At 43.1% G+C, this 25496-nt stretch overlaps 1 protein-coding gene across 9 annotated transcripts in view; it reads left to right on the top strand.

Annotated features, from left to right (window-relative positions):
* Positions 1 to 25496, top strand: part of REEP1 (receptor accessory protein 1) — a 65161-nt gene that overhangs the window by 33629 nt on the left and 6036 nt on the right. For 2 of the 9 annotated variants that reach the window (XR_014557493.1, XM_083709833.1), the window contains exons 4-9: positions 2116 to 2236; positions 4191 to 4304; positions 7187 to 7237; positions 9481 to 9670; positions 13674 to 13709; positions 19795 to 19946. Coding sequence is in view for 5 of the 9 variants with exons in the window: in XM_083709833.1 (XP_083565959.1) it covers positions 2116 to 2236; positions 4191 to 4304; positions 7187 to 7237; positions 9481 to 9670; positions 13674 to 13709; positions 19795 to 19946 (664 nt within the window). In the remaining 4 variants the exon portion in view is untranslated. The remainder of the gene's footprint in view (positions 1 to 2115; positions 2237 to 4190; positions 4305 to 7186; positions 7238 to 9480; positions 9671 to 13673; positions 13710 to 19794; positions 19947 to 25496) is intronic. The other 7 variants (XR_014557495.1, XM_083709835.1, XR_014557494.1 and 4 more) reach the window with 4 other exon arrangements.

The raw sequence follows: 25496 nt of genomic DNA, 5'->3' as shown, positions 1-25496 counted from the left end.
AAATGTATGGCAGGTCTGCAAAGTCAGTCTTGCACTCGCAGAGGAGAGAGCTATAATTTAGATGTGTTATGAGACTCTGCAGTTGCATCATCAGCCAAGAAGGCCTGAATTGCTTAGAAGAAGAAGAAGAAGAAGAAGAAGAAGAAGAAGAAGAAGAAGAAGAAGAAGAGGAGGAGGAGGAGGAGGAGGAGGAGGAGGAGGAGGAGAAATCGTGCTGTTTTGTTGTTATTTGAGTGGGAATGGAGAACAATATGAAGAGATGACTGAACTTTTGAGATCAATTAAGGGATTCTTGTCGGGAAGCGGGTGGCGCTGTGGGTTAAACCACAGAGCCTAGGACTTGCCGATCAGAAGGTCGGCGGTTTGAATCCCCACAACGGGGTGAGCTCCTGTTGCTCGGTCCCTGCTCCTGCCAACCTAGCAGTTCAAAAGCATGCCAGTGCAAGTAGATAAATAGGTACCACTGCAGCAGGAAGGTAAATGGCCTTTCCGTGTGCTGCTCTGGTTTGCCAGAAGCGACTTAGTCATGCTGGCCACATGACCTGGAAGCTGTACGCCGGCTCCCTCAGCCAATAAAGCGAGATGAGCACCACAACCCCAGAGTCGGTCACGACTGAACCTAATGGTCAGGGGTCCCTTTACCCTTTACCTTTAAGGGATTCTTGATTTGTCTAACAGAGTTAAATATATCAGCAAAGGGGAGGGGGAAGGGGAGAAACCTCTAAAACAGGCATGATCAACCCTCCATCAACCACGTGGGCATGGCTGAAGCATGAAAGTGGGTGCAGCCAAAATAGGCAATGTGAAAACCATAGTTCTCAAAGCTGCCTTCCGAAAGGCTTTCTTGTTAAGTTGTGGGTGAACGTATCAGACGACACAGCAATTCTTCAAACAGCTCTTCTTTATTCAATGCCAGAACAGAACTGAACTGAGGAGCTCAGTCAGCCTGCTTATATAGAGCTCCAGAACAGCATAACTGTTGCAACTTTCTAAAACTATCCAATCACTGAACGTCACTTTCGATCCTTCATTTGCATACAAACTATCCAATCACTGAATGTCACTTTCGATCCTTCATTTGCATAACTATCTACAGTATCCCCCTGCTGGCCCAAGGTGAGAACTTCAGTACATAACATTTATTATAAGCTGTTTTACACTATTTTAAATCCTTTTTGGGTATCCGTCACTAAATTCGTGGGTTAGTCCCACCCCCGCTATAAATGCATTTGGTCGCATCAGCAATTGGCAACATAAAACAGGAACCGTAATGCTGCCTTTGAAAAGGAACAGGTCAGCACTTTTTCAACAAGTGTCAATGCAGCTCTCCAAGAAACTCACTGGCAGTATATCCTCCTCTAGTTCCTGGCTCTCTCTCTCTCTCACTTAAGTGGAAGGCTGGTTGCACCAAAATGTAACTTGGCACTCCAAGATTATTGTTTTTAAAGTAATGCTACCATATTTCAAAACCAATGTAATATACTCCTATTTTTGACCTTTAAAGACCTTCACGGCCTAGGACCCTCGTACCTACAGGACCGCCTCTCCCGGTATGCCCCACGGAGGACCTTAAGGTCCATAAACAGCAACACCCTAGAGGTCCCGGGCCCTAAGGAAGTTAGATTAGCCTCAACCAGAGCCAGGGCCTTTTCAACACTGGCTCCAGCCTGGTGGAACGCTCTGCCTCATGAGACCAGGGTCCTGCAGGATCTGATTTCTTTCTGCAGGGCCTGTAAGACAGAGTTGTTCCACCTGGCCTTTGGCTTGGAGCCAATTTGATTCCCTCCCCCTCTTTCTTTTTTCCTTTCTGCTCCTGTGATGAGGCTGCATTTTAATGTTGCAATGTTGCATTTTAATCTTGTTTTAAGTTGTATTTCAATCAACTTGTTTTATTATTGGTTGTTAGCTGCCCTGAATCTTGGCTGGGGAGGGCGGGGTATAAATAAAATTTATTATTATTATTATTATTTTGTATATCTATATCTCTATATCTGATGTGCTAGATTTTCGTCCTCTATTATACTCTGATTGTCAAGAGTGTTGATTCTTAAATGTTGGAGGAGGCCTAAATGTACAAAGTTCTGTGGGTAAATATGCTCGTTTCTTTTCCTGCAGGTTTCCATTTTATTATGAACTCAAAATAGCTTTTGTAGCTTGGCTGTTGTCTCCTTACACAAAGGGCTCCAGCCTCCTGTATAGGAAATTTGTGCACCCTACACTGTCCTCGAAAGAAAAGGTAATTGAAACTGTTTCTCACTACTGTAGTTGGGGGTAGTGATTATGGCAGAAGAACAATTTAGGCTGCAATCCCATCCATACTTGGAGTAAGCTCAGTTGGGCTTGTTTCTGAGTAGATACGTCTAGGGCATATGTCATTTTCACGTAATATTTCAATGTTCTGCTATTCTCTCTTGATAAGGTGGTTCTTTCACCTCAGCCAGTTTTTTTAATCTTTTTGTGTTGCTTTGCGAAGCTCAGAGCTGCTGAATCCAAAGCTACTCATTTCTCACAAATTACTATAATGTCATTACTGAACAAATTGTCCCTACTGAGATGAGGAAATGATGGTCAAATGTACCTGGAGCTATTAGGCTTAAACACTTTCAGGTAGTCTGGTAGCTTGGTTTCTAATAAAAATAAAGTATCCACAGATTGTTTTATTAGTTTAACAAATGTACAGGCCACCATTCAAAATTTCTCCATGGCAGCCATTTAATAGAATTAAAAACCACATAAAATAACATAATTACAATCATAATAACAGTAATAACATATTTCAGATCCTTGTATATCATTAATTAGTTTCGATATATCACAGCCAACCGGTAAAGCTGTAAAGAGCTTAAGGCCAGGATAGCTCAAAGACCAGCTCATTTCCTATGAACCAGTCCATAGACTGAAATTCTCTTTCAAAGTCTTGTTATATGTTCCACCACCAAAAGAGGTTCATTTGGTGGGAATCTGACCAGCTTTGTCTTGGCTATGGACTTCCCTCCCAAAGGAGGTGCAGCTAGCTCCATCTTTTGTGACATGCAAGGCAGGTGGTAAAAACATCCTTATTCCTTGTGGCTTTCAATATGATTGGAGATTTTCAATTCCGCTTTTGTTTATTTTGATGGCTTAGTCATAGTTTTTGTCACCTGAAGGTGTTTGGTTTGGCTTTATTCTTTTATGTAAACCGCTCTGGGCCCTTAATTTTTTATTTATTTATAAATAAGCAAACAGCTTGGTAGATGTGAGTATCAGCTTCGCCTCCAGGGCAGGTGCCAAAACCTCTTCCTCAAGATAGGGTATAAGATTGCCCCTTCTCAGACTGGGCCTCAGCCAGGCTTGGGAGAATGCAAAGCCCCAGAGGTACCCTTCTGATTTACCTGTATATATACAGGCCCCAGGGACGCGGGTGGTGCTGTGGGTTAAACCACAGAGCCTAGGACTTGCCGATCAGAAGATCGGCGGTTTGAATCCCCATGACGGGGTGAGCTCCCGTTGCTCGGTCCCTGCTCCTGCCAACCTAGCAGGTCGAAAGCACGTCAAAGTGCAAGTAGATAAATAGGTACCACTCCGGCAGGAAGGTAAACGGCGTTTCTGTGCGCTGCTCTGGTTCGCCAGAAGCGGCTTAGTCATGTGGGCCACATGACCTGGAAGCTGTACGTCGGCTCCCTCGGCCAATAAAGCGAGATGAGCGCCGCAACCCCAGAGTCGGCCACGACTGGACCTAATGGTCAGGGGTCCCTTTACCTTTACCTATACAGGCCCCAGGCTCTCCCTCATGGTCAGATTATTGGCAAACTTTTGATTCTTATTTTTTTAAAGCCGCATTTAAAGCGTGTTGGTTCTAATGCTTACAATATATGGAAAACATGAATGAGGAGTGCTGAATTCTTTCTCATCTTCCTTTTCCACACTCTGTTGCTTCAACAGCAGAGAGGGAGAAAAGAAGGCAGATTCGGCTCCCCTCACCTGCACACCCTTTTGAATATAAAAATCCCTCAACACTTTACATAGTAACTGGGGAGACACATGAATAAACAAGCATGGCTGCCCTTCTTGCAAGTGGTTCGACCTAGAATTGTCTCTGAAGGTGTCTGAGGACAGAGAATGAATGCAAAAGTACTTTGGAGGAGCTTGGAGGTGAAATCCCTTTCGACTGTGTTTTTATTTTATTTGTCTTTTTTTGTCTTCGATGATAGGAAATAGATGACTGCCTAGTGCAAGCAAAAGATCGAAGCTATGATGCCCTGGTGCATTTTGGGAAGCGGGGGCTAAATGTTGCAGCCACAGCTGCTGTGATGGCAGCTTCCAAGGTAACCAGTGGGATAACGAAGGATACAGTGGTTGTGTTAACATCACAAGTCTATGTTTCTAGCCAGTGGCAATGAGTGCCTGAGACATAACGCTCGGGGCAGAATGCTCTTAATTCTTTAACTTTTTATGTACAGACCTCTTGTGATTTATAAACAGAGCAAGACTATAGAAATCTGGCATTGCACAATCTTGGCACCACCTGCACTATTTCAAGCAGGATTAACCACTTTATAATCAGTCATGGCTTCCCCCAAAGGAATCCTGGGAAATTCAGTTTGTTAAGGGCGCTGAGAGGAGGCCCCCTTTCCCCTCACAGTGCTACAACTCCCAAAATTACCTGGGAAGAGGGTTTTATTGTTAAACCACACTGGGAATTGTAGCTCTGTGAGGTGAACAGAAGTCTTCTAACAATTATCAGTACCCTTCAGAAACTACATTTCACAAGATTCTTTGAGGGAAGCGATGGCTATTTACAAATATCCCAGAGTCTCATTCAGACTTCTACTGACTTGTCCTTTCGGATAACTGGCAGCAAAATTCGGCTTTAGGGTTAAAAACACTTACCATGAGTTTACTGGGCTCAGAAATTATAAAGAGATTTTACAGAATGTAGCCCAAATGGTACACAAATCTAACCAAGAAACACTTGGTTCTTTCAGAAACTGGAATCGATCATATGAACTCTTGTCTAACAATACTGGAGTATTAGTTAATTGATACAACTGAATTATTTTATTAACCTGCACTTATTGCACATATTTATTAGTAATGACTTCTTACAATGATTGCAATTAAATATGATACAACTGTGGTCCATTAAAATGGTCACCTGCTGGCATAAAGAAGAGTCTCCTCTTAATATGGCCACGTTGTCCCTTTGGCAAAGGGTGTTCACGCTTCAAGTTAAGAAACCTCAGGAAACATTAGTTTTAGCCTGAGATGTGGTGCTATTACTAGTCAGTACAGTGGTACCTCGGGTTAAGTACTTAATTGGTTCCGGAGGTCCATTCTTAACCTGAAACTGTTCTTAACCTGAAGCACCACTTTAGCTAATGGGGCCTCCCGCTGCTGCCGCGCCGCCGCAGCACGATTTCTGTTCTCATCCTGAAGCAAAGTTCTTAACCCGAGGTACTATTTCTGGGTTAGCGGAGTCTGTAACCTGAAGCGTATGTAACCTGAGGTACCATTGTATTGTCAATGTAAAACAGAGAGACATTGTCACACCGAACAAGCATTCTAGGAAAGGTTGCTTTTGTCATTTTATTTGCAGACACTGAAGAATTTATGATATGAGGTAGAGGGCATAAGGGTTTAATATATATCAGGGTGGGGAGCATTTTTTCAGGCAGAGGGCCACATTGCGTTCTGGGCAACCTTCTGGAGGCCACATGGGCAGTGGTGGGTGGAGCCATAGTTGACAGTGAGAGGATCAACGAATGTAAACTTTGACTAGTAGGCTAGCCAATGAAGAGTGTGGCATAGGGAGAGTCTTGAGAGTCACATATAGTAGGTCTTGAGGGCTGCTTTTGGCACCTGAGCTTGAGATCCCCCCCATCCCTGTTAATAGATTCCCCCCTTGACACTGTGTTTAAGCTTTTCGTGAATTGTTACGAAGTGGAATTATGCTTTCCTATAGGGAAACAGTTTGAAATTCTGGCCACTTCCAGGTTGCCACTATTTTGCGGGTGAGATTCAGTGACATACTGGCAAATTCAGGTTACACAGTTAATTGGATTTGGCCCTGCTGCTCCCTCCCCAAAAATGTGACTTCTTGTAGTAAAGAATGGAAGAGGAAAATGCACCGAAAATTCTGTGGTGATACTTGTTTGATGTGACATCTTACAACATCGCTGCGAACAAGGTGCTCCCCTCCCTTGCTGCCTGTGTCACCCACCCCACTGCCGCCGCCAGAGAAGCTGCGCAGACATTGGCACCGATTTTGGGTGAGGTCCCATGAAATCTGGTGATTTCAGTGAGATCTCGCCTGAAATTGGGGGTGGTGCCAGCGCCGCTTCTCTGCCAGATGTGGAGGCGGCAGGATGTCCACGGGGGCAGTGCCTTGAGGGATTCCTCCGCTGGAGGCGGTGGCCTCACCCAACCTAATGGCTGTGCTGGCCTTGCCTGTAAATAAACAGGTCACCTGGAAGTGACCTGATTCGGTTAGCGTTTGCAAAATGCCTGAAGGTCCTTAAGTACAGTGGTATCTCGGGATGCGAACGGGATCCGTTCCGTAGCCCCGTTCGCATCCCGAATGGAACACAAGACGCGATGGCACGTCTGCACATGCGCAGGTCGCGTTTCACCTCTACCGCGCATGCACGCAATGTCATTTTGAGCATCTGTGCATGCGCCAGCGGCGAAACCCAGAAGTAATGTGCCCCGTTACTTCCGGGTTGCCACAGAGCGCAACTCGAACGTGCTCAACCCAAAGCGCATTCAACTCGAGGTGTGACTGTACTGTAAGTATATATAAAGAGGTGGAGCCTCCATTGTATTACGTTCAGGATTACTCTAAACCAGGCGTAGGCAAACTCGGCCCTCCAGATGTTTTTGCGACTACAACTCCCATCATCCCTAACAGGACCAGTGATCAGGGATGATGGGAATTGTAGTCCCAAAACATCTGGAGGGCCGAGTTTGCCTATGTCTGCTCTAAACATTCTAGTGGACTACAGATAATATTAGGCCAAGAAAATCTGAGTGCAGAGCTATGCCACTGCCACACGAGCAGCAGAACCTGGAATGATAGCAGCAAGATCACCCACAGTCTCTTAGCACCAAAGTCCATCTGTGACTTCCTTCATCTTTGCTGTGGAGTATTCTCAGAATTTCTCTGTGTCGTCATGTGTTGCCACAATGGGGTCTCTTTTTCACCTGCCAGATCTCCCAGCTCCTTCAGTTTCTCTTATATTTGGACCTGAAAGAAGGGCAGGTAACCCTGTCAGTGTTTCTGTTAACTGCTAAACTAACCACCATGATTGGAAAATGTTGTAGCATTTATTACAAAATAACAAGAACAACAACAACAAGTGTTGTGGTCATTATTGGGACTAACTTACAGAGTACTGACTTTGGCTTAGTTTCCCTTCTGTGGCTTTTGTGTATTCAGCTTTAAAGTCTAACTCGGGTTTTACTAGCAAAAGCAAACCATTACTTCTATTCTGATCCAAAATACAGAGCTGGGGACAGCTTTCAATGTATGGCAAGAAGATCCATTAGAAATATTAGCTTACATTTAATTGTCTGTTGTCAAAGATGGGAATGTTCATTCTTCAACCCAGCCAAGGCTGCATTCCACATACAGTGGTACCTTGGTTTACAAACTTAATCCATTCTGGAAGACCGTTCTTAAACCAAAGCATTCTTAAACCAAAGTGTTCTTAAACCAAAGCGTTCTTAAACCAAAGCGTGCTTTCCCATAGCAGCAGGGGACTCAATTTACAAATGGAACACACTCAACAGGAAGCGGAACATGTTCTGCTTCCAAGGCAAAGTTCACAAACCAAAACACCTACTTCCGGGTTTGCAGCATTCTTAATCCAAGTTGTGCATAAACTAAGCTGTTCCTAAACCAAGGTGCCTCTGTATTAGATTTCCCAGGAGCACATGTGGCTTAAGAAGAAATTCAAGTTACATGAAGGTTTCCCTACTGAAGTGACTTCAGTGCTGGGAGATTCAAGCATGGATTAAACTCAGCAAGGAAGGAAGCCCTTACTTCACCTTGTGCTACACATTGCATTTTTGGTTGGAGCCTCTGAGTACAATCCACCAGCAAGTTCTTTTGCAGAAGCCCCATTCAATGCAGTGCCTGTTTTATAGGAGCTTGCATAGAAATATACCATATATATATATATATATATATATATATATATATATATATATGGTATATATATATAGTGCCTTTTGTGTTTTATATCTGGTTTTAATCACGGTACCCTCAATGATCTTTGTTTAACATCAAATATCTTTTTTAATCCAAACTAAAATGTTAATCTAGATAAAAACACAAATCCAGAGGAAAAGAAGAGAGAGAAAAGAAGGAGGTAGAGAGAGATAGAAAAAGAATTGAAAGAGATTTTTAAAAAATAAAGTTAAGAAACTGAAGAACTTCCGATTCTTCATCTGGCATATATAAACGTTATTCAACTCATTCACTCCAATATAACACCCAGCAAAACTACTTTCTGTAAACCAACATTATCTTTAGCCTTCAAACCCAAATGTCATTAATTCATTTTCTTTTACACGCAAAATTCTATGAGAGCCTTCCAATCTTTAGTAAATATTAACAATGGCTTTTCTCTGAGTAAACATGTCAATTTCACTATATTGGCTAAGCCCAGTAGTTTTAATAACCATTCCTCCATAGTTGATAATTAGTCTTTCAACCTTTGTGCATATTAAAATCTCGCCGCTGTAATCATATATTGGAAAACAACCATATTTAGAGGTACCCTCCCCCCCCAAAAAAATCACACCTCCAAATGCTGCACAAAATTTGGGCTGAATACTTTAACCCAGCACTAATATGGCAAAGAGTTAAGTACTATCCCAGGAATAAGGAAAAATAAGTTCTGAGAAAGCTGACATTGCTTTGTACAGCAACTATCTCAGAACCGAAACTAAAGAAATTTCAGACACCTATTTCAGATGACAAAGAGTTTTGCACACCTTGAAAACATGCTGTTTTTCAGGAACGGCCTGATAACATAAGAAAAAGACTCAGAAGGCATTGGAATAATAAAGAGGAATTCATTGAACCTGTTTTATGTTACCTTATGCAATTTTAATCCAGGAAAAAAATGGTCTGTCTCAGTGTAAGTCTGTACAGTGGTACCTTGGGTTAAGTACTTCATTCGTTCTGGAGATCCGTATTTAACCTGAAACTGTTCTTAACCTGAAGCACCACTTTAGCTAATGGGGCCTCCTGCTGCCGCCGCGCCGCCAGAGCACGATTTCTGTTCTCATCCTGAAGTAAAGTTCTTAACCCGAGGTAGTATTTCTGGGTTAGCGGAGTCTGTAACCTGAAACGTATGTAACCTGAAGCGTATGTAACCCGAGGCACCACTGTATGTTGCTACTAGATTTATTGTCCTCTTCATGTTCTGAAGTTGTGCAGAAATGCAATAAATTAATCGCTTAAGGTACCCCGTGTCTCTTTGTCCGTTTTCATAGGGCCAGGGCGCTCTGTCGGAGAGGCTCCGCAGCTTCAGCATGCAAGATCTCACCACAATTAGGGGAGAGAGTAGCAGCAGCAGCACTGTGAGTCCGCCTCCTCCTGCCCCCTCAGTTTCAGCACGAACAAGTAGCAAGCAGAGTCACCCCAAAACGTCCAAAAGTGCATCAGAAAGTATTGGACGCTCAGGTCAGTGCAAGAGTTAATATTTTCCTCTCTGCATCGGCTACCTAAAAGGAGCAAGAATTAAGCATGAGAACTGTAGCAGACCTATGGGGTAGTCCCCACATACCTCTGGTTTTTACCAAGGGGTTGAACTTTTTGCGTGGCAGCACCTTCCCCGTAGAGCTGCTTGCCAATAGAGGTTCCACAAGAGTCATCCCTGTTCGTATTTAGATGCCCCATACACACACACACGAGGAACACAGGTGGCGCTGTGGGTTAAACCACAGAGCCTAGGACTTGCTGATCGGAAGGTCAGCAGTTCGAATCCCCGTGACGCTGTGAGCTCCCGTTGCTCGGTCCCTGCTCCTGCCAACCTAGCAGTTCGAAAGCACCTCAAAGTGCAAGTAGATAACTAGGTACCACTCTGGCGGGAAGGGAAACAGCATTTCCGTGCACTGCTCTGGTTCGCCAGAAGCGGCTTAGTCATGCTGGCCACATGACCCGGAAGCTGTATGCTGGCTCCCTCAGCCATTAAAGCGCGATGAGCGCTGCAACCCCAGAGTCGTCCACGACTGGACCTAATGGTCAGGGGTCCCTTTACCTTACACACACACACACACACACACACACACACACCGCACACCTATACCTATACCTGTACCCATACACACACACCCTCTGTTTTTCAGACAGGCCTTTCATACCTGAGATTCTTTACCAACCAGCTTTCCATTGATATACCTGCCATTTTTAAATGGTTTCCCCTGGTTTTCAGGTATTATACCGCCTTGGGATATTTTAGTGGAATTGTGATGTTTTTGACAAAATTTTACAGACTGGAATAAAGTGGACCTGGAAAGTGCAAATCTCCTACCATATTCACCTCTAGCCCTGCCAACCTCCCCCTTTTCTACCCATTAACTGAAGACCCAAACTGTTCTCAAATATTAACTTTTGTAGTAAAAAAGTCCAAATAACATGTTTCCATTTTTCCATTGTCATTCATCCAATTGGTTTTTTTGGGGGGAGGGGACCTCGTTGTTACCTACTACATAGTTGGATACAATATTACTGCTGCCACAAACGATGTTGGGATTTTTATGCTTGCAAAATGCAAAAATGGTTTAGTTGGATAACATTGTATTGGAGAGACATAAGGAAACTCTGTGAATCTGTCAATCCTCACCCTAGAATCTAGGGCATGGTTATAGGACTGAGCCGACCATTTGAGCACCTGCCACTTAAAATCTAATTCAATTAGAATTAATAAAAAGTAACTTTAGACTTTGATATTTAGATATTTGCTGTTGCACATTGACTTACCCTGTCTTATCACAAAATTTCACTCTATGGGCTTGCAGCCATCTATCTCAATATGCACTTAGCAGATCTGTAAGGGCTAGGGGGATGCAGTGTCGGGGTTCTGCCTCCTCTTCTATATTTATCACCTCTTCTATATTTAGTACCAAAGTACTAAATTTAATCTGGTCCAATAAACAACATGCTTACCTGCTCTTTCTAAAATGTTATCACTGTTGTTCTGGGTCGGTTAGGGCTTCTGCTGCCCTGAGATCTACAGGTGAAGGGCGGTATACAAATTTTAAAAAGAATAATAATATAAAGATTCATATAGTGCCCACGTTGTGCTTAGTATTACTTTTTGCCCAGAGACATCTCAGTTGAAGAACTCTAGTTGCTGTGGACTGAAGAACTTGGGGATAAGGGTTGATTTCTCTGTCCCTGGAAGAAAAGGAGCAGATGGTTTTGTGTTTGTAATGCAAGTTGCATTGGGCAAAACTACATGTAAATGGTGTTTGATTTGCTAAATCCAGTATAGCTGCAAGTCTAAAGGTGACCTGAGTTGCAAAACCAAATTTACGGTGAAGTACCTAGTAATTTTAGGCACTCAGAATGTGACAAAGATGCTGACAAAACACAGACAAGTAGAATATACTCAATACTGTGCAGTAGTGACAAGCTCCCTGAAATCCAGATTTAAAAAGTCACTGTCACTCCCCTTCCCTTCCCTGTATAGTAATCTATCTGAAGCCACAATAATTTGCTGACCAGGCTCATTGCAGCTGTCTTTCTGCCTTTAAAGGGAGTGTTAAATGTACAAACCAACTGCATACAGGGTGCATTCAAGTACATCTGTAAACAAGACACACTGCTAAGTTTCACTCAGAGCAAACCCACTGCAATTAATGGACATGGCTGTTAGGTCCATTAATTGCATTGGATTTACTCCGAGTAAACTTATAATAATAAGAAGAATTTTATTATTTATACCCTGCCCATCTGACTGGCTTGCCCCAGCCACTCGGGGGGGGGGGGGGCTTCCAGCATATATAAAAACATGAGAAAATGTTAAACAATAAAAGAACTTCCCCTATACTTGGTTGAATACTGTGTTTTCGAACTCTGTGGAGTGAACCCCACCTTAACAGTGCATTGGCCATGTGTACTTATCAGGGCTTTGAATGCTGATTCAGTCATTCTGTTTTGCTTTTTTGCTCCTGCCATGCTCTCTGCATCCCCTGAACATTTATTTATTTGAATGTTCAGCTGTCAGTTTTGTTTTCTTAAAGAAAAGAAAGAAAAGGGAAATCCTTTTTTAAAAGAATTGCCAAACAACATGTGGAATGAGCAGAGGTGGAGGGTTTGTGACATTGCTGGGGCCAGCCAGTCAGCTCATCCCTACTGATGAAATGGTTTGTCCTTCTGGGTCCTGTGGTGGATATTCTTCTACAGCAGGCCTAGGCAAACTTGGCCCTCCAGATGTTTTGGGACTACAACTCCCATCATCCCTGACCACTGGTCCTCTTAGCTAGGGATGATGGGAGTTGTAGTCCCAAAACATCTGGAGGGCCGAGTTTGCCTATGCCTGTTCTACAGCAGCCTGACTGCTCAGCTAATGCACTCTTTATATGGAGCCCAGGTTAACATTCAGAAGGAATAAATGCAGTGGGCTGTGAAATATTGTGCGATGATATCAATCTTCACATATCAACGCATGCCACGTTTTATTGTCCGTATGGGCAGGCAAAGATGAGCACACACAGCCTGTGCGCAGCACATTGCACTATAAGCAGTTCATATTAGAGGCACATGCATTGTTCCGATCACATACATATAAAACAGGTTATCTCTCCATATTATCTCACATTCTCCGTAAGAGTAAATAGATAATAACCAGAAGCCCGTATCAAAAGAATTGGCTGATTGAAGCATATGAATGGGTGGTATCAGTTTGCTTGCACAGTGGGACTTTCAGTTTCTTTTTGCCCCCTCCCCCAGCCCTCAAAATCTGATTCTTTAATGCCTCAGTTTTGTTACTTGCTGTAAAAAAAGAAAGAAAGATGGTTTTAACACCCAACTGCATTTTTTCTGGTATCCTGAGCAGACTTCTCTGAAGTATTCGGTGATGTAAAAAAACAAAAACCTGTGTGTGAGATACCATACCCAAAGACTGCTTGTCAATGCCTTCAGCATTATCAAATGGTTATAATGTTGGGTAAAATAGATACTCAAGCAAGCCTTGCAGTTTGTGAAAACACCATTATAATTTTATCAATTAGGTGTGCAGTGCGTTACTCAGGGGGGTCAATGAGCTTTAAAGAGGCTTGCAGAATGAATTTCTGGGTGTGTTTTATTTTTGTGGCCGGATGGATGATAGAATTTGCCAGGGACTCTTCAATCAGCCTTCTGCAAGTCGCTCCTTCTCCAGTTTGTTTTATTTGTGATTTGGTAGCAATAATACCCATTGGCCTGCCCCACTTTGATAATTAATGAGATAATAATTGTTTGAGTACTGTGTTGCCTTCTGACAAATAGTGTCCTATGTGTGTGCACTTAACTATTTCCACTGTTAATTACAAGGGGCAAATGCTATGTATCCGTCTCTTAGGTAGCTTAACCTTATCTGTTATTCGGCCTCCAAAATGGCTTGGGGGAAAATGAACTTAAGTGCTTTACCACCCCTCCCATCTCGGCATGATAAGCTCTTAATATATGGCTCCTTTTCCAGCGTGTGCATGTTGTTCGGTTTGCCGCATTGTCCAAGGTGAGTACTGGATTCCTCTTCTGAAATCCATGCGCCCTTTGTGAAACCTTAGTTCCCATTCCTTGCATTTGCTGTGCCCTAACTGGGGTTTTTATTAATGACAACCAATTATCAAATGTATGCACCTTAATGCATGTGGTTTTAATAGGTGCCCTTCACAATGAGCTGTGTGCCTTGGCGAGACTTTGGAGTGTTGTTTTTGTGTGAGCATTGTACAGAAAAATGGGATTGTTTCATAAGGTATTTTAACACTGATGTTTAGTATGTGTTTTGCTTTAATTCCCGCTGAAGGAAGGATTACTCAGATTAACAGGTGCCATCACAAAGTCATGGCTGGCTTGAATTTGGACGGTTCAATATTAGCTTTAGATTTTGCAGCCTCTTTCAAATTGATCCAGGCACAAAAACGGCCCCTGATAGCATGTGCAACATGTGCATTAAGGCGCTCGTTTGCAAAGGTTTCCAGTGTTTCAAAATCCACTGTAGGGCACAACCTTTATTGGGATGAAACAAGATGTCACAAAATAGCGAGCAAGCTTTCATCTTCTCCAGAGCTCTTTCTCGGGCTGGATGTTAAACAAATTGTGTATGTAAGGAGGGAGGCTGTCTTGCTGTTAAAGTCATACATCTGCAGCTGCGTACACACAATACCTTTTAAAGCAAGTCTTCCCCTCAAAGAATTCTGGGCACCATAGTTTACTGGCACAGTGAAGGGGCCTGGATTAGGCCTGTTGCAATCAAGGACTGGAATCAATCCCCCAGTTTGAGGGGTTTCTGCTGGCTACTGTTGGCAGTGATACTGGCGCCAGTAGCTTCTAAGTAAGGATGAAAGAAGGCAGTGATGATTCCTGTTCCAAAGTAATCATCACAATCAGCCCTGCTTCTGTTCTGCTGCAGTTCAGTTTCTGCCAAACACTGTGTTATTCATCTCACTGTCCACTGATATAAGTTGCGTGACTTGCATGTTATGTTGTGTAACTATCTACATAACTTGCTTAACATACGTTTATTTCAATGTAAAGGAAGCACTGAAACTGTTTAAAAAACAAAAACTAAAAAACACCCCAGTCTCTAGTAATGTACCGTTTGCAGACTTAAAAAGAACAACGATCTGAATGAATGCCAGTTGCATTTGCCTGACTGATTTCTGTTCCTGACCACAGATGAATACACAGAACACAGAAATTTCTGCTTCCTTTTTTGTTGTTGTTGGAATTCCTATTTTCGTCTGACTACCATTTGGGTGGGCACATTGGGCGACTCCTCACTGGAGGCATTTGGCTAAGCTATGTGAGAGCTCTGTGTGTTTGAATGGAATGGGTAAGCGTGTGTTTCTTGGTGTTGATATAAAAGTGTGCAGTTTTTTGTGTGTGTTTGTTTTTGTGTCTGCAAGTACCGTATTTTTCGCTCTATAAGACCAGACCATAAGTTTTTGGAGGAGGAAAGCAAGAAAAAAAATATCCTGAATCTCAGAAGCCAGAACAACAAGAGGGATCTCTGCGAAGCGAAAGCAGCGATCCCTCTTGCTGTTCTGGCTTCTGGGATAGCTGCGCAGCCTGCATTCACTCCATAAGACGCACGCACATTTCCCATTACTTTTTAGGAGGGAAAAAGTGAGTCTTATAGAGCAAAAAATACGGTAGGTGGTAAATATTCTAGGCACTTGATTCCTTGAAATGAGCTAGATTAGTTGGCATAATATGCATAATTTCCCTTGGTGTTCTACTTTGCATTGATGTTGAGTTCCCTTCCATGTATCCTCTTGGCCTGTGACTTGGTTCACTGCCTTGCATGACTTGCTTTGCATGAGTTTGAGTTCTTTGCCATGGATTCACTACCTGTTCTTTGGAATAGAAGCTCTTGGTCTCAGTGTGACCCACCTGTAAAATGGTATCAGGGGACTTGTGCAAGCACATGTGTAATTTAAAGAGTTTACTGCTGAGCTGCACACTTTGACATTGCTAGGCTCTGCCCTTGGAGCTCACCTGGATACTAAAATTTTGTATTCCTAGCTCTTGCTGTTTGAAACAGGATGCCAAATGCAATGGACCTTCGTCTAATTCAGCAAGGCCATTATTATAAATGAGGAGCACTGCAAAGGCTTCAAGAGGAATGATTAGATTAAATAAGGGCTGGAAAGTGAATCTGGGATTTAGCCCACATCTGTATTGCTTTTAGGAAGAGCTGTTCCAGTGGGAAAGTATTGGAAACCATTGCACATTATAGCTGATGATCACTTCTGGGTATAATCTGAATGAATATTCAGTTTAGGAATCCATTTTTCAGAGTTCACTTGTGGCAGATATTAAGAAAATGGCCCAGCAATGTCCAAACTGACACCACCAGATTACAATATAAGAATGAGCAGCTATAAGCCCAATGGTAAATCTGGATCCCATCCATTGTTGTTAAAAGCCTTTATATTTGAGATGAAACTTAGACAAGATTCATTTATGGGGAAGCAAATAGAAATATGATGACATCATTTCCAAACCTCTTTAGCCTTAAAATACTTTAGTGTTTGCTTAGTTTGTTTTGTCTAGAATCTAGTAAAGAGAAAATATATTATTGATAATTACATAAAAGGGTAACAGATTTTTTTTAAAAAAAAACAGTACCATCTCTGTTTGTTAAGTAAACACCACTTTGTTAGAAGATGCCTTGATCTCTACAAGGCATGAAGAGTGGTTCCATTTGCTTTCTTTGCACAAAATACAGACACTATTTTGTTTAAAGTAATGCTATTGACTGTACTGGTGACTCCTAACTTAAATGTTTTAGCTGTTTAATTAATCCTCTATATTTTCTATTATACTGTAGACTGAGCTGGTGAGAAATCCTATTGATAAGGCAGTGGCTAAAATAGTAAAATTGAGCTGACTTGAATAGTTTAAAAATGAATGCTATTTGTGGCCATCTCCAAAAAGAAAAAAAAGAAAAAGAAAAAGACTATTGAGTTCAGTTGATGATGCTATTTCTGCTGCCAAGTACTTTCTATTTACTGTTTTTTCTTTCTTTCCTTATGTAAATATTTTGGGATATGGATGTAAGTGTTACTGGTTTGCATGGCTTGGACAGACTTCCAAGTAAATAGTCATAGAGTTTGCACTGCTCAACTAAGAATTGCTTCTTTCTCACCCTTAAATTTTTTAGTAGTATATAGGTTGTTCCTAATTGTGTGCAGTGTGCCCGGAAATCCTTCTCTAATCACTGACTTTGTAGATTTTATTTTGTTCTAATAGATGGGCCTCATTTCATCAGACTGCTCTGTGCTGGCTTTTTGGCTTACCAGCAAAGTGGTTGTAGGCAAATGGCTTATGTAGTTTTCTTCTGATGTATATATTACGCTATGTGAACCAGCAGTGTTTGTGTAGCAATTGATGCTTGTTGTAGCGTAACTGAAGTGTGAAAATCTGCCTAGATTTTGTTTTTCTTGGCGACTTGAGGAGCAGAAAGCATGAGGCTTTCAAATGTGACTTACTGCTGCATAGAAATCCAAATGTAACACCTGTTTGTAGCACCTGATTCCTTAACAGTCCTTTAGCTCCTTGATATGAATTTACCTACATTCATTAGAGATTAGAGACTGGTGACATATGAAGCAAAGTAAGTCCTTCAGCCACACACAAGTGACAATCTTAAATTACAGTAAATCCCTAAGAAGAGCTTTGCTGTCAAATCAAAGTTGCTCCAGCAGCTTATTCTCAACAGTGGCTAGGCATATTGTTTACATGGGGTTTATTTTAATTAAAAATCATAGATAATAACTGGCCATACACCTGTCCTCCATTAATTTGCCCAAGCCCTTTTTAAAGTCACTGGCAATCTCCATAACTTAGTTTCTGCTTTGTGTGGTAAAAAACCTTTATGTCAGTTTCATGGGTGATTCTGAGATCTGGTTTTAAAGGAGGAAAAAATATACCTGTCTGCTTTCTCCACCCAGTGCATAATTTAAAAAACCTCTCTCAAGACCTCACTTTAATTGCCTTTGGTTTTCTAAAGCAAAAGCCCCAAACACTTTAGCCTTTCTTCCAATAATTGTATAATTTAGGTTGTCCTTATTCACCCAATGTGCGTTCCTTATACTTGCACTGAATCTCATTTGCAGTTTATTGCAGTTTGAAGTGGAATGAAATAACGTTTCCCCCTGAATTGATACAACATACACAGCTCCAGTCTTGGTGTTTCCTGGCAAATGTTCTCCCAGGGCTATGCTCCTTATGTTTTCACAGCTTTTACACGGCAGAGAGCATTGGCAACCAAATTCTGCTTACCAGACGATAATGCAAATGCCCATTCAGGCAGTTTGTGGATTCATGTCCACAAGCAACATTTTGGATTCTGCTTTGTAAACAGACACTGTGGTTCATGTACATTGTGGTTTACTTGTTTATTATAAGTCTGCCTAAACCAGTTTTGTACAGCTGTGGTTGTGAAATTTGACTTGCTAGAAACTGAAATTAATGCAGAACATACAGAACATTGCTGTGTTGAAGGATAGGAAGAGAGTGGACATTAATATTCTTCACCTTTTAGAAATAATATGCAAATCAGATTTTATCTTTGTAATGTTTGTGTGTTTCATTGGATTATTTAGTTGTCTGTGTTGCTATATAGGCCAATTTCGTGCCAGTTCAGTGGGTCTAGACATAACAAAGATGGGCTGATGCCAAGAAGGTTACTTGCATATTGCCAAAAAACAGGAACAGCATCACAAAAAAGGACATTTGCATGTGTGTGTTTATATGCAAATTTAAGCAATTATTATTTCAGTAGGAATGCAATGCATTCCACCATAACTGGATAAACTTGTAGCTAGGTGGTCTGTGTGTTCACCCAGTCTGCTGTTCAGCTGTTTGTTGATGGGCACATTCAAAGCCCCTGCTGTCCTTACAGCTCTTTCTAATTAAACTGGACGTAGATTAGATAGCTCTACAAATAGAGGACTGGAAAGTATGGCTCAGGGCCACCCTGGGTGCTTCCCACCTCCCTGATCAGTCTAGGGACAGTGCTTCAGTGTTTAGTTTCCTTTGGATAAGAGGAAGTGTTGGACACCTACAGCTTCTTCATAAATTTAAGGTGTCTTCACAACCGGAAGCAAGCAGATTTCTAAATAGGAAAACAGCTTGTATCTAAACTCACACCAGGTTCCTGATGAACGTAACTCCACCCTAAGTATGTAATAACGCTCAGCTTTCTCTGCATTCCCCGACTCAAATTTCAATGAGGTGTTCTTTGGTTCCTATCAGCAGAAAGGTAACACCCTCCAAAGTTAGGAGTGAAAAGCCAATCAAGGAACATCAATGTTTCTTTGTTGAAGACTCTGACCACCGTATGGCTGTCTTCAAGACAGCCAAACTCACAGCATTATTCTCAATACGCATTGCTATGAGAGGTTAATCTTTACATTGTACGTAGAACACACTATTCAGAATTTGTTCATGCCATCAGGAACATTTTATAGCACTCTGTGTTTGTCAACAGTGTTTGCCTGGACTATAATAGAGCACTGATAATTCATTTGGCAGGTAGTGATGGCGTAAATATGCCCAGTGGCACTCTTTTGTTCCACTACACTAGATTAGACAATTATTCCTGATTAACTTTCTCAGTTCAGTAAACTATGCTCCATTTGGTTTTGTTATACAGGAACTAAAATTATTCTGATCTAGTCATCCATATTACCCCCTTTTAAATCCACAAATAAATGAAGGCTTCTAGCAGTTAAATCCTAAACATAGCTGCTCAGAAGTACGCCCATTGAGTCCAATGGAACTTTTTTCCCCCCTCATTCTTTTTTATTAGTTATTTCCAGAGTCCAATGGAACTTACTCCCAAATTAGCACAGGGTGACAGCCTAAATTCATAATAATCATGGGTGTTGCATTGAAATCTTCTTAAGCAACTCAAGTTGACAACTAAAAATTGTTCCTGGTGTGTGCCTTTTAACCCCGCTTATATTATTAACCCCGGCAAATGCATGGATGGGGCAACTGTTGGCGTTAGTCCATTAGCTGACAACCATCTCTGACCTTTCCATCTCCTCTTTCTTTTCACCATTTAGATCTTAAATGGCTGTTCTAAGTGGTTGAACTAGAGGTTGAGGCAGAGAGTGAAAGGCCACCTGAGGCAAACTGTGAACCAACAGAAGTTGTGTTCTCAGATGATGAAGAGAACGACTCATTGGATGACACATCCAAGGCTAAAACACCTAAAAAGAAGGATCCCGTCATTGAGGTATTTTCACATTGGAAATGGGATTAAGAACGCAGGTGCCTGACTTCCACAAATGCTATTTTCTTTTGCGATGGAACGGTTGCTGAGGCCGGCCCTGAATCCAATAGAATTATAAAACTGCATGTAGGTCATCTTAGGCCAAGAGTGAGGGACCTGTGGCCCTCCGAATGATGAAGAACTACAACTCCCATCACCCCCAGCAAGCATGCTGACTGAGGCTGATGGGAGTTGGAGTCCGGTAACATATGGAGGACCATAGATTCCCCACCCCTGTCCTAGACACATCTATCCAGAACTGGAATGTGTCCTTTGAATTATGGGAGTGGAATGTCCTCACATTTAAATATCATAGAGATGTTTTAAAAAGGTGCATATTTATTTCTCAATCTACCAGTGCTCTAGGATTGGAAAACCTTCATTTTAAGGGAGAACCCTATTTCAAATCCACTCTCGCCACCACCAAAAGGTGTGGGAAATATCTTCTGTGCCATGTAAGCAGCAAAGAAACTGTTCAGTGTCACATATTATAAAAGTAAAGGGACCCCTGATCATTAGGTCCAGTCGTAGCTGACTCTGGGGTTGCAGCGCTCATCTCGCTTTACTGGCCGAGGGAGCCGGCGTACAGCTTCCGGGTCATGTGGCCAGCATGACTAACCCCTTTTGGCGAACCAGAGCAGCGCACGGAAACGCTGTTTACCTTCCCGCTGGAGCGGGACCTATTTATCTACTTGCACTTTGATGTGCTTTCGAACTGCTAGGTTGGCAGGAGCAGGGACCGAGCAACGGGAGCTCACCCCGTGGTGGGGATTCAAACCGCCGACCATCTGATTGGCAAGTCCTAGCCTCTGTGGTTTAACCCACAGTGCCACCCACGTCTTGTCACATATTATGCTTGGCAGCAATTTAGCCTTCATGCACTTAGGTTTTGCCTTGCTCTTTTAGCTCCAGTCTCTGCCTGCAAGCACAGTAATAATGACGTTGGGGTCACAGACATATAAATGGTTGAAATGTACAAGCACCTCTCTTTTTAAAAGTTCTATGTCTGACAAGCAACCTTTTTAAAAATACAGTGGTACCTTGGTTCTCGAACAGCTTAGTTGCCAAACAAATCGGCTCCCAAATGCCGCAAACCCAGAAATAAGTGTTTGCGAATGTTTTTTGGAAGCTGAACATCTGACGCGGCTTCCGCTTGAGTGCAGGAAGCTCCTGCAGCCAATCGGAAGGCGAGCCTTGGTTTTTGAACGGTTTTGGGAGTTGAACGGACTTCCAGAACGGATTAAGAAGCAAGGTACCACTGTAGCAAGCTACAGCTGCTTCCAGGACAGGGCCTCTCATGAGGCAAAGTGAGGTGACCGCCTCAGGCCGCGGGATCTAGAGGGGCAACATATCTGGCCTCCAAGGAACCCTCGCCAGCTGCTACATGTTTCTTGGAGTCCCACCACTGCCTCTTCCGCGATGGCTTCTTAGTGAATAGGAAGCACCGCTGGTGTTGCCCCACCTCAAGGGAGGAAATGGTGGTGGCTGCCCTCTGGGGTCTCTTGGGTGCCTCCCCCCCGCCCCCCAACAGCCTTTTTCTCCCCACTTCAACTGTTGGGTAACGTTGACTTGATTCCCCCCGCCTTGTTCCTGATGCATATCTTCATTCCCGCCTCCCCTGTCCCCCGTTTATTTCTACGCTCCCACTTCCCTTCTTCCCTGGCGCAGGGAGACAATTTTGTGGTTCGCCTCGGGTGCCTAATTGTCTTCAGCCGGCCCTGTCTGCTCCCTATGGAAATATATAGGGGAATCATATGCAAAGGCAGCCAAGCTCTTAGAGTTCAGTTCTGTTCATGACTAGGCAGAAGTAAAAGTAGCATAGCTGCTGTTCAAGTATTATCAAGAGCAGCAAGCTTGTGGATTTGCTCTGTCCGTAATCCTTTTTAAGTGCCAGCCAAACCTTTATAAAGATTACCTTAAGGTACACAGTTCAGTCCTGGTAGTGTCATTGCTCAGGGCTTTATCTAGACTGCAGAGGCAGAGGACTAGGGCTGAAAGAACAAGGGGGAAAAGTATAGGTGCCTAGTGCCTCAATTGTAAATGAGCACAATAGTTGATCCTGTATAAGACCCTGATTGTACACATGTTTTATTATGCTATTATATTTGTTGGAAGCTGCCGAGAGTGGCTGGGGCAACCCAGTTAGATGGGCAGGGAATAATAATAATAATAATAATAATAATAATAATAATAATTGGGCAGCTTTCATGGTTGGGGGACATGGGTGAATATGCAGTAGCCTTTTCTTGTACATTGAAGGGTTTCTTAAAAACAATTTTAAAAATCATGGAATTTCCTTCATTTTGAAAAGGGATTCCCTGCACTAAATGAGCATTTTCAGAGAGCAGGAGAGGTAAAGGTAAAGTTAAAGGGACCCCTGACCATTAGGTCCAGTCATGACTGACTCTGGGGTTGCAGCACTCATCTCACTTTATTGGCCAAGGGAGCCGGCGTACAGCTTCTGGGTCATGTGGCCAGCATGACTAAGCCGCTTCTGGCGAACCAGAGCAGCACACGGAATTGCCGTTTACCTTCCCTCTGGAGCGGTACCTATTTATCTACTTGCACTTTGACGTGCTTTCGAACTGCTAGGTTGGCAGGAGCAGGGACCGAGCAACGGGAGCTCACCCCGTCGCAGGGATTTGAACCGCCAACCTTCTGATCGGCAAGCCCTAGGCTCTGTGGTTTAACCCACAGCGCCACCTGCAGGAGAGGTAGGTGACAGCAAATGTGAACTTCACTCTGGCTCTGTAATTCTTCACATTTATCCTGAAGGTGTTAAAAGAAGTTCACATACATTATCACAATAAACATTCTATCAACCCTGTTGGTTAGGCTGTCTTCTTCTTCTTCTTCATCATCATCATCCATGTTTTTATTATTACATTAAGTTTGTCTAAAACGTTCAAGAGGTGTGCTGTGCATACAATGTAGACCACTGTTTTCCCCATAATACCCGTTCTTCTCTTGGTTTGCAGCCTATGATAACTTACTGATGGATCTCAGAACAGAATGTGTTCACTGCCCTTTGAGGAAATGAACCAAACCATGGACTGCCACTGAAGTCACATTATGGGTTATAAAAGTCAAATAACTACGCTGTAGGAAACATATAGGGACGCGGGTGGTGCTGTGGGTTAAAGTCTAGGGCTTGCCGATCAGAGGGTTGGCGGTTCGAATCCCTGTGACGGGGTGAGCTCCCGTTGCTCGGTCCCTGCTCCTGCCAACCTAGCAATTTGAAAGCACATCAAAGTGCAAGTATATAAATGCAGCAGAAAGGTAAACGGCGTTTCCGTGCGCTGCTCTGGTTCGCCAGAAGCGGCTTAGTCATGCTGGCCACATGACCCGGAAGCTGTACGCCGGCTCCCTCGGCCAGTAAAGCGAGATGAGCGCCGCAACCCCAGAGTCGGCCTCAGACCTTGTGGGGGGCCGGACTATATTTTGGAGAGAAAAAGAGAACAAATTCCTATGCCCCACAAATAACCCAGAGATGCATTTTAAATAAAAGCACACATTCTACTCGTGTAAAAACATGCTGATTCCCGGACTGTCTGCGGGCTGGATTGAGAAGGCGATTGGGCCGCATCTGGCCCCCGGGCCTTAGGTTGCCTACCCCTGATATATACATTTTAAAGGTGGGGAATAAACACAGAGATGAATTGATCAGTATGAATTCTCACAACTCCCCTTTATATGTTTGTGGAGGCCGTCAGCAAAGTGCTCAGCAGTTGTCCCTCCCTACATGGGTGGGCTTACCTGGCAGCGAGGGTGAGAGCAGCAGGTGGCCATTGAGTTCCCTCAAATTCCTCTGGAGTGACACTATATATGAAGGGCATTGCGATAAATTAAAACGGTGACTCACAGACTCAGACATCAGGGCAAGTGTCAGCTGTTGGCGGGCAGCTGCCCAAGAGTGTCAGGAGCTGATGCCAGGCCTGGCAGCTCTCCTCCTTCCCTTTGTCTTCCAGCTCATACGGGATGCTGCCCCCTTCCCCGCCTACTGGCTTCCGCTGCCGCAGTTTCTTCAGGACAAATAGTTTTATTTTAGGAAGCAGGCTCCACGCAGCTTCCGTTTGGCAATCACACTTGCTGCATTACTTGCTCGTACAGCGGATCAGTTTGCAAATAATAATAATAATAATAATAATAGAAGAAGAAACCTCATACACAAAGTACTCAGCCCAGCCCAGCTTCATGCAGTCTCGCAGTTTAAGGGGAGTTAGAACAATAAATCAATAATATAAAACAACAAAATGGAGCACTAAAAGGAATTAAAAAGTAAAACGGAAGAGGGAATAAAAACAGGTGCTAAGAATTGGTTATATAGCAGAGATTTGCCTTAGAGTTGACCTTAGAGCTCTAAACCCTGCTCCAAGCACTCGGCAGCCATCTTGGTCTCTGCTCCTCATATGTTTTTGTAATAAAGTGGTACCTCGGCTTAAGTACTGTTCTTAACCTGAAACTGTTCTTAATCTGAAGCACCACCTTAGCTAATGGGGCCTCCTGCTGCCGCTGCGCCGCCTCTGCATGATTTCTATTCTCATCCTGAAGCAGAGTTCTTAACCTGAGGTACTATTTTTGGGTTAGCAGAGTTTGTAACCTGAAGCGTATGTAACCTGAAGCGTATGTAACCCAAGGTACCACTGTACAGTAGACGCTTGGGTTACGAATGCAATCCGTGCGGGAGGCACATTCGCAGCCCACAACACCGCATCTGCACATGCGTGGCTCGCAATTCGTTGCTTCTGCACATGCGCAAAGTGTGATTTTAGTGCATATGCGCAAGTGCCGAAATCCGGAAGTAACCCGTTCCGGTACTTCTGGGTTCGGCGCGGTGCGTAACCCGAAAACACACAATCTGAAGTGTCTTCAACCCAAGGTATGTCTGTATATAAGATTTTCAGCAGACCATTGATAGGATGGCCTCTGCAATATTATTGAATTCTGAATGTCGTCATCAAATGAACCAGATGTTCATTCTCTAGTCTACTAGTGTAGCCTTATGAGGCTTTGCCCTCGGGTGGGAAAAATATTGTGCCTGGGAAAGGGAAGTGGGAGTCAACAGACACTCAAGGAATAGTTTCGGAGAATAGGCTTTTATTTCTACCATCCATGAACTGGTAGAAGGAGCAAGTGTGATAAGTCACAAAAAGCATGCACAAAGTTCACAGTCCTGTGCACAAGCATATATACCCCTTTCCAGTTCCCTCCTCCTTTCCCCTCCCTCAGAAGTCCTCTGAGCATGAACAGAAAGCTGTCTTGGGACTATTGGGACTCTTCCCAGGAAAGGGGTTTCAGAGTGTTCAGATATGTTTCAATCTCTTGTTCTGGCATGGTTCCCGGACAGAAAGTAAGTTGCAATGTGGTTCTTTAGCAAGGCCAGAAGGCATCAGAAAGGCCTGAGAAGCAATGGACTGTGTTCCCTACCTTTGTTGCAATCTTTTTAGTTACAGCAAGCGGAATGTTTCTGATGCTTAGCTAATGCCTTTTAGCTGCTGAGAAAAATGATTTTGA

The sequence above is a fragment of the Podarcis gaigeae genome (assembly GCF_964106915.1).
Source record: "Podarcis gaigeae genome assembly, chromosome: 13".
Classification (NCBI taxonomy): domain Eukaryota; kingdom Metazoa; phylum Chordata; class Lepidosauria; order Squamata; family Lacertidae; genus Podarcis; species Podarcis gaigeae.
Note: the sequence above shows the minus strand (reverse complement) of the source record. Positions and strands in the feature narration are given on the sequence as shown.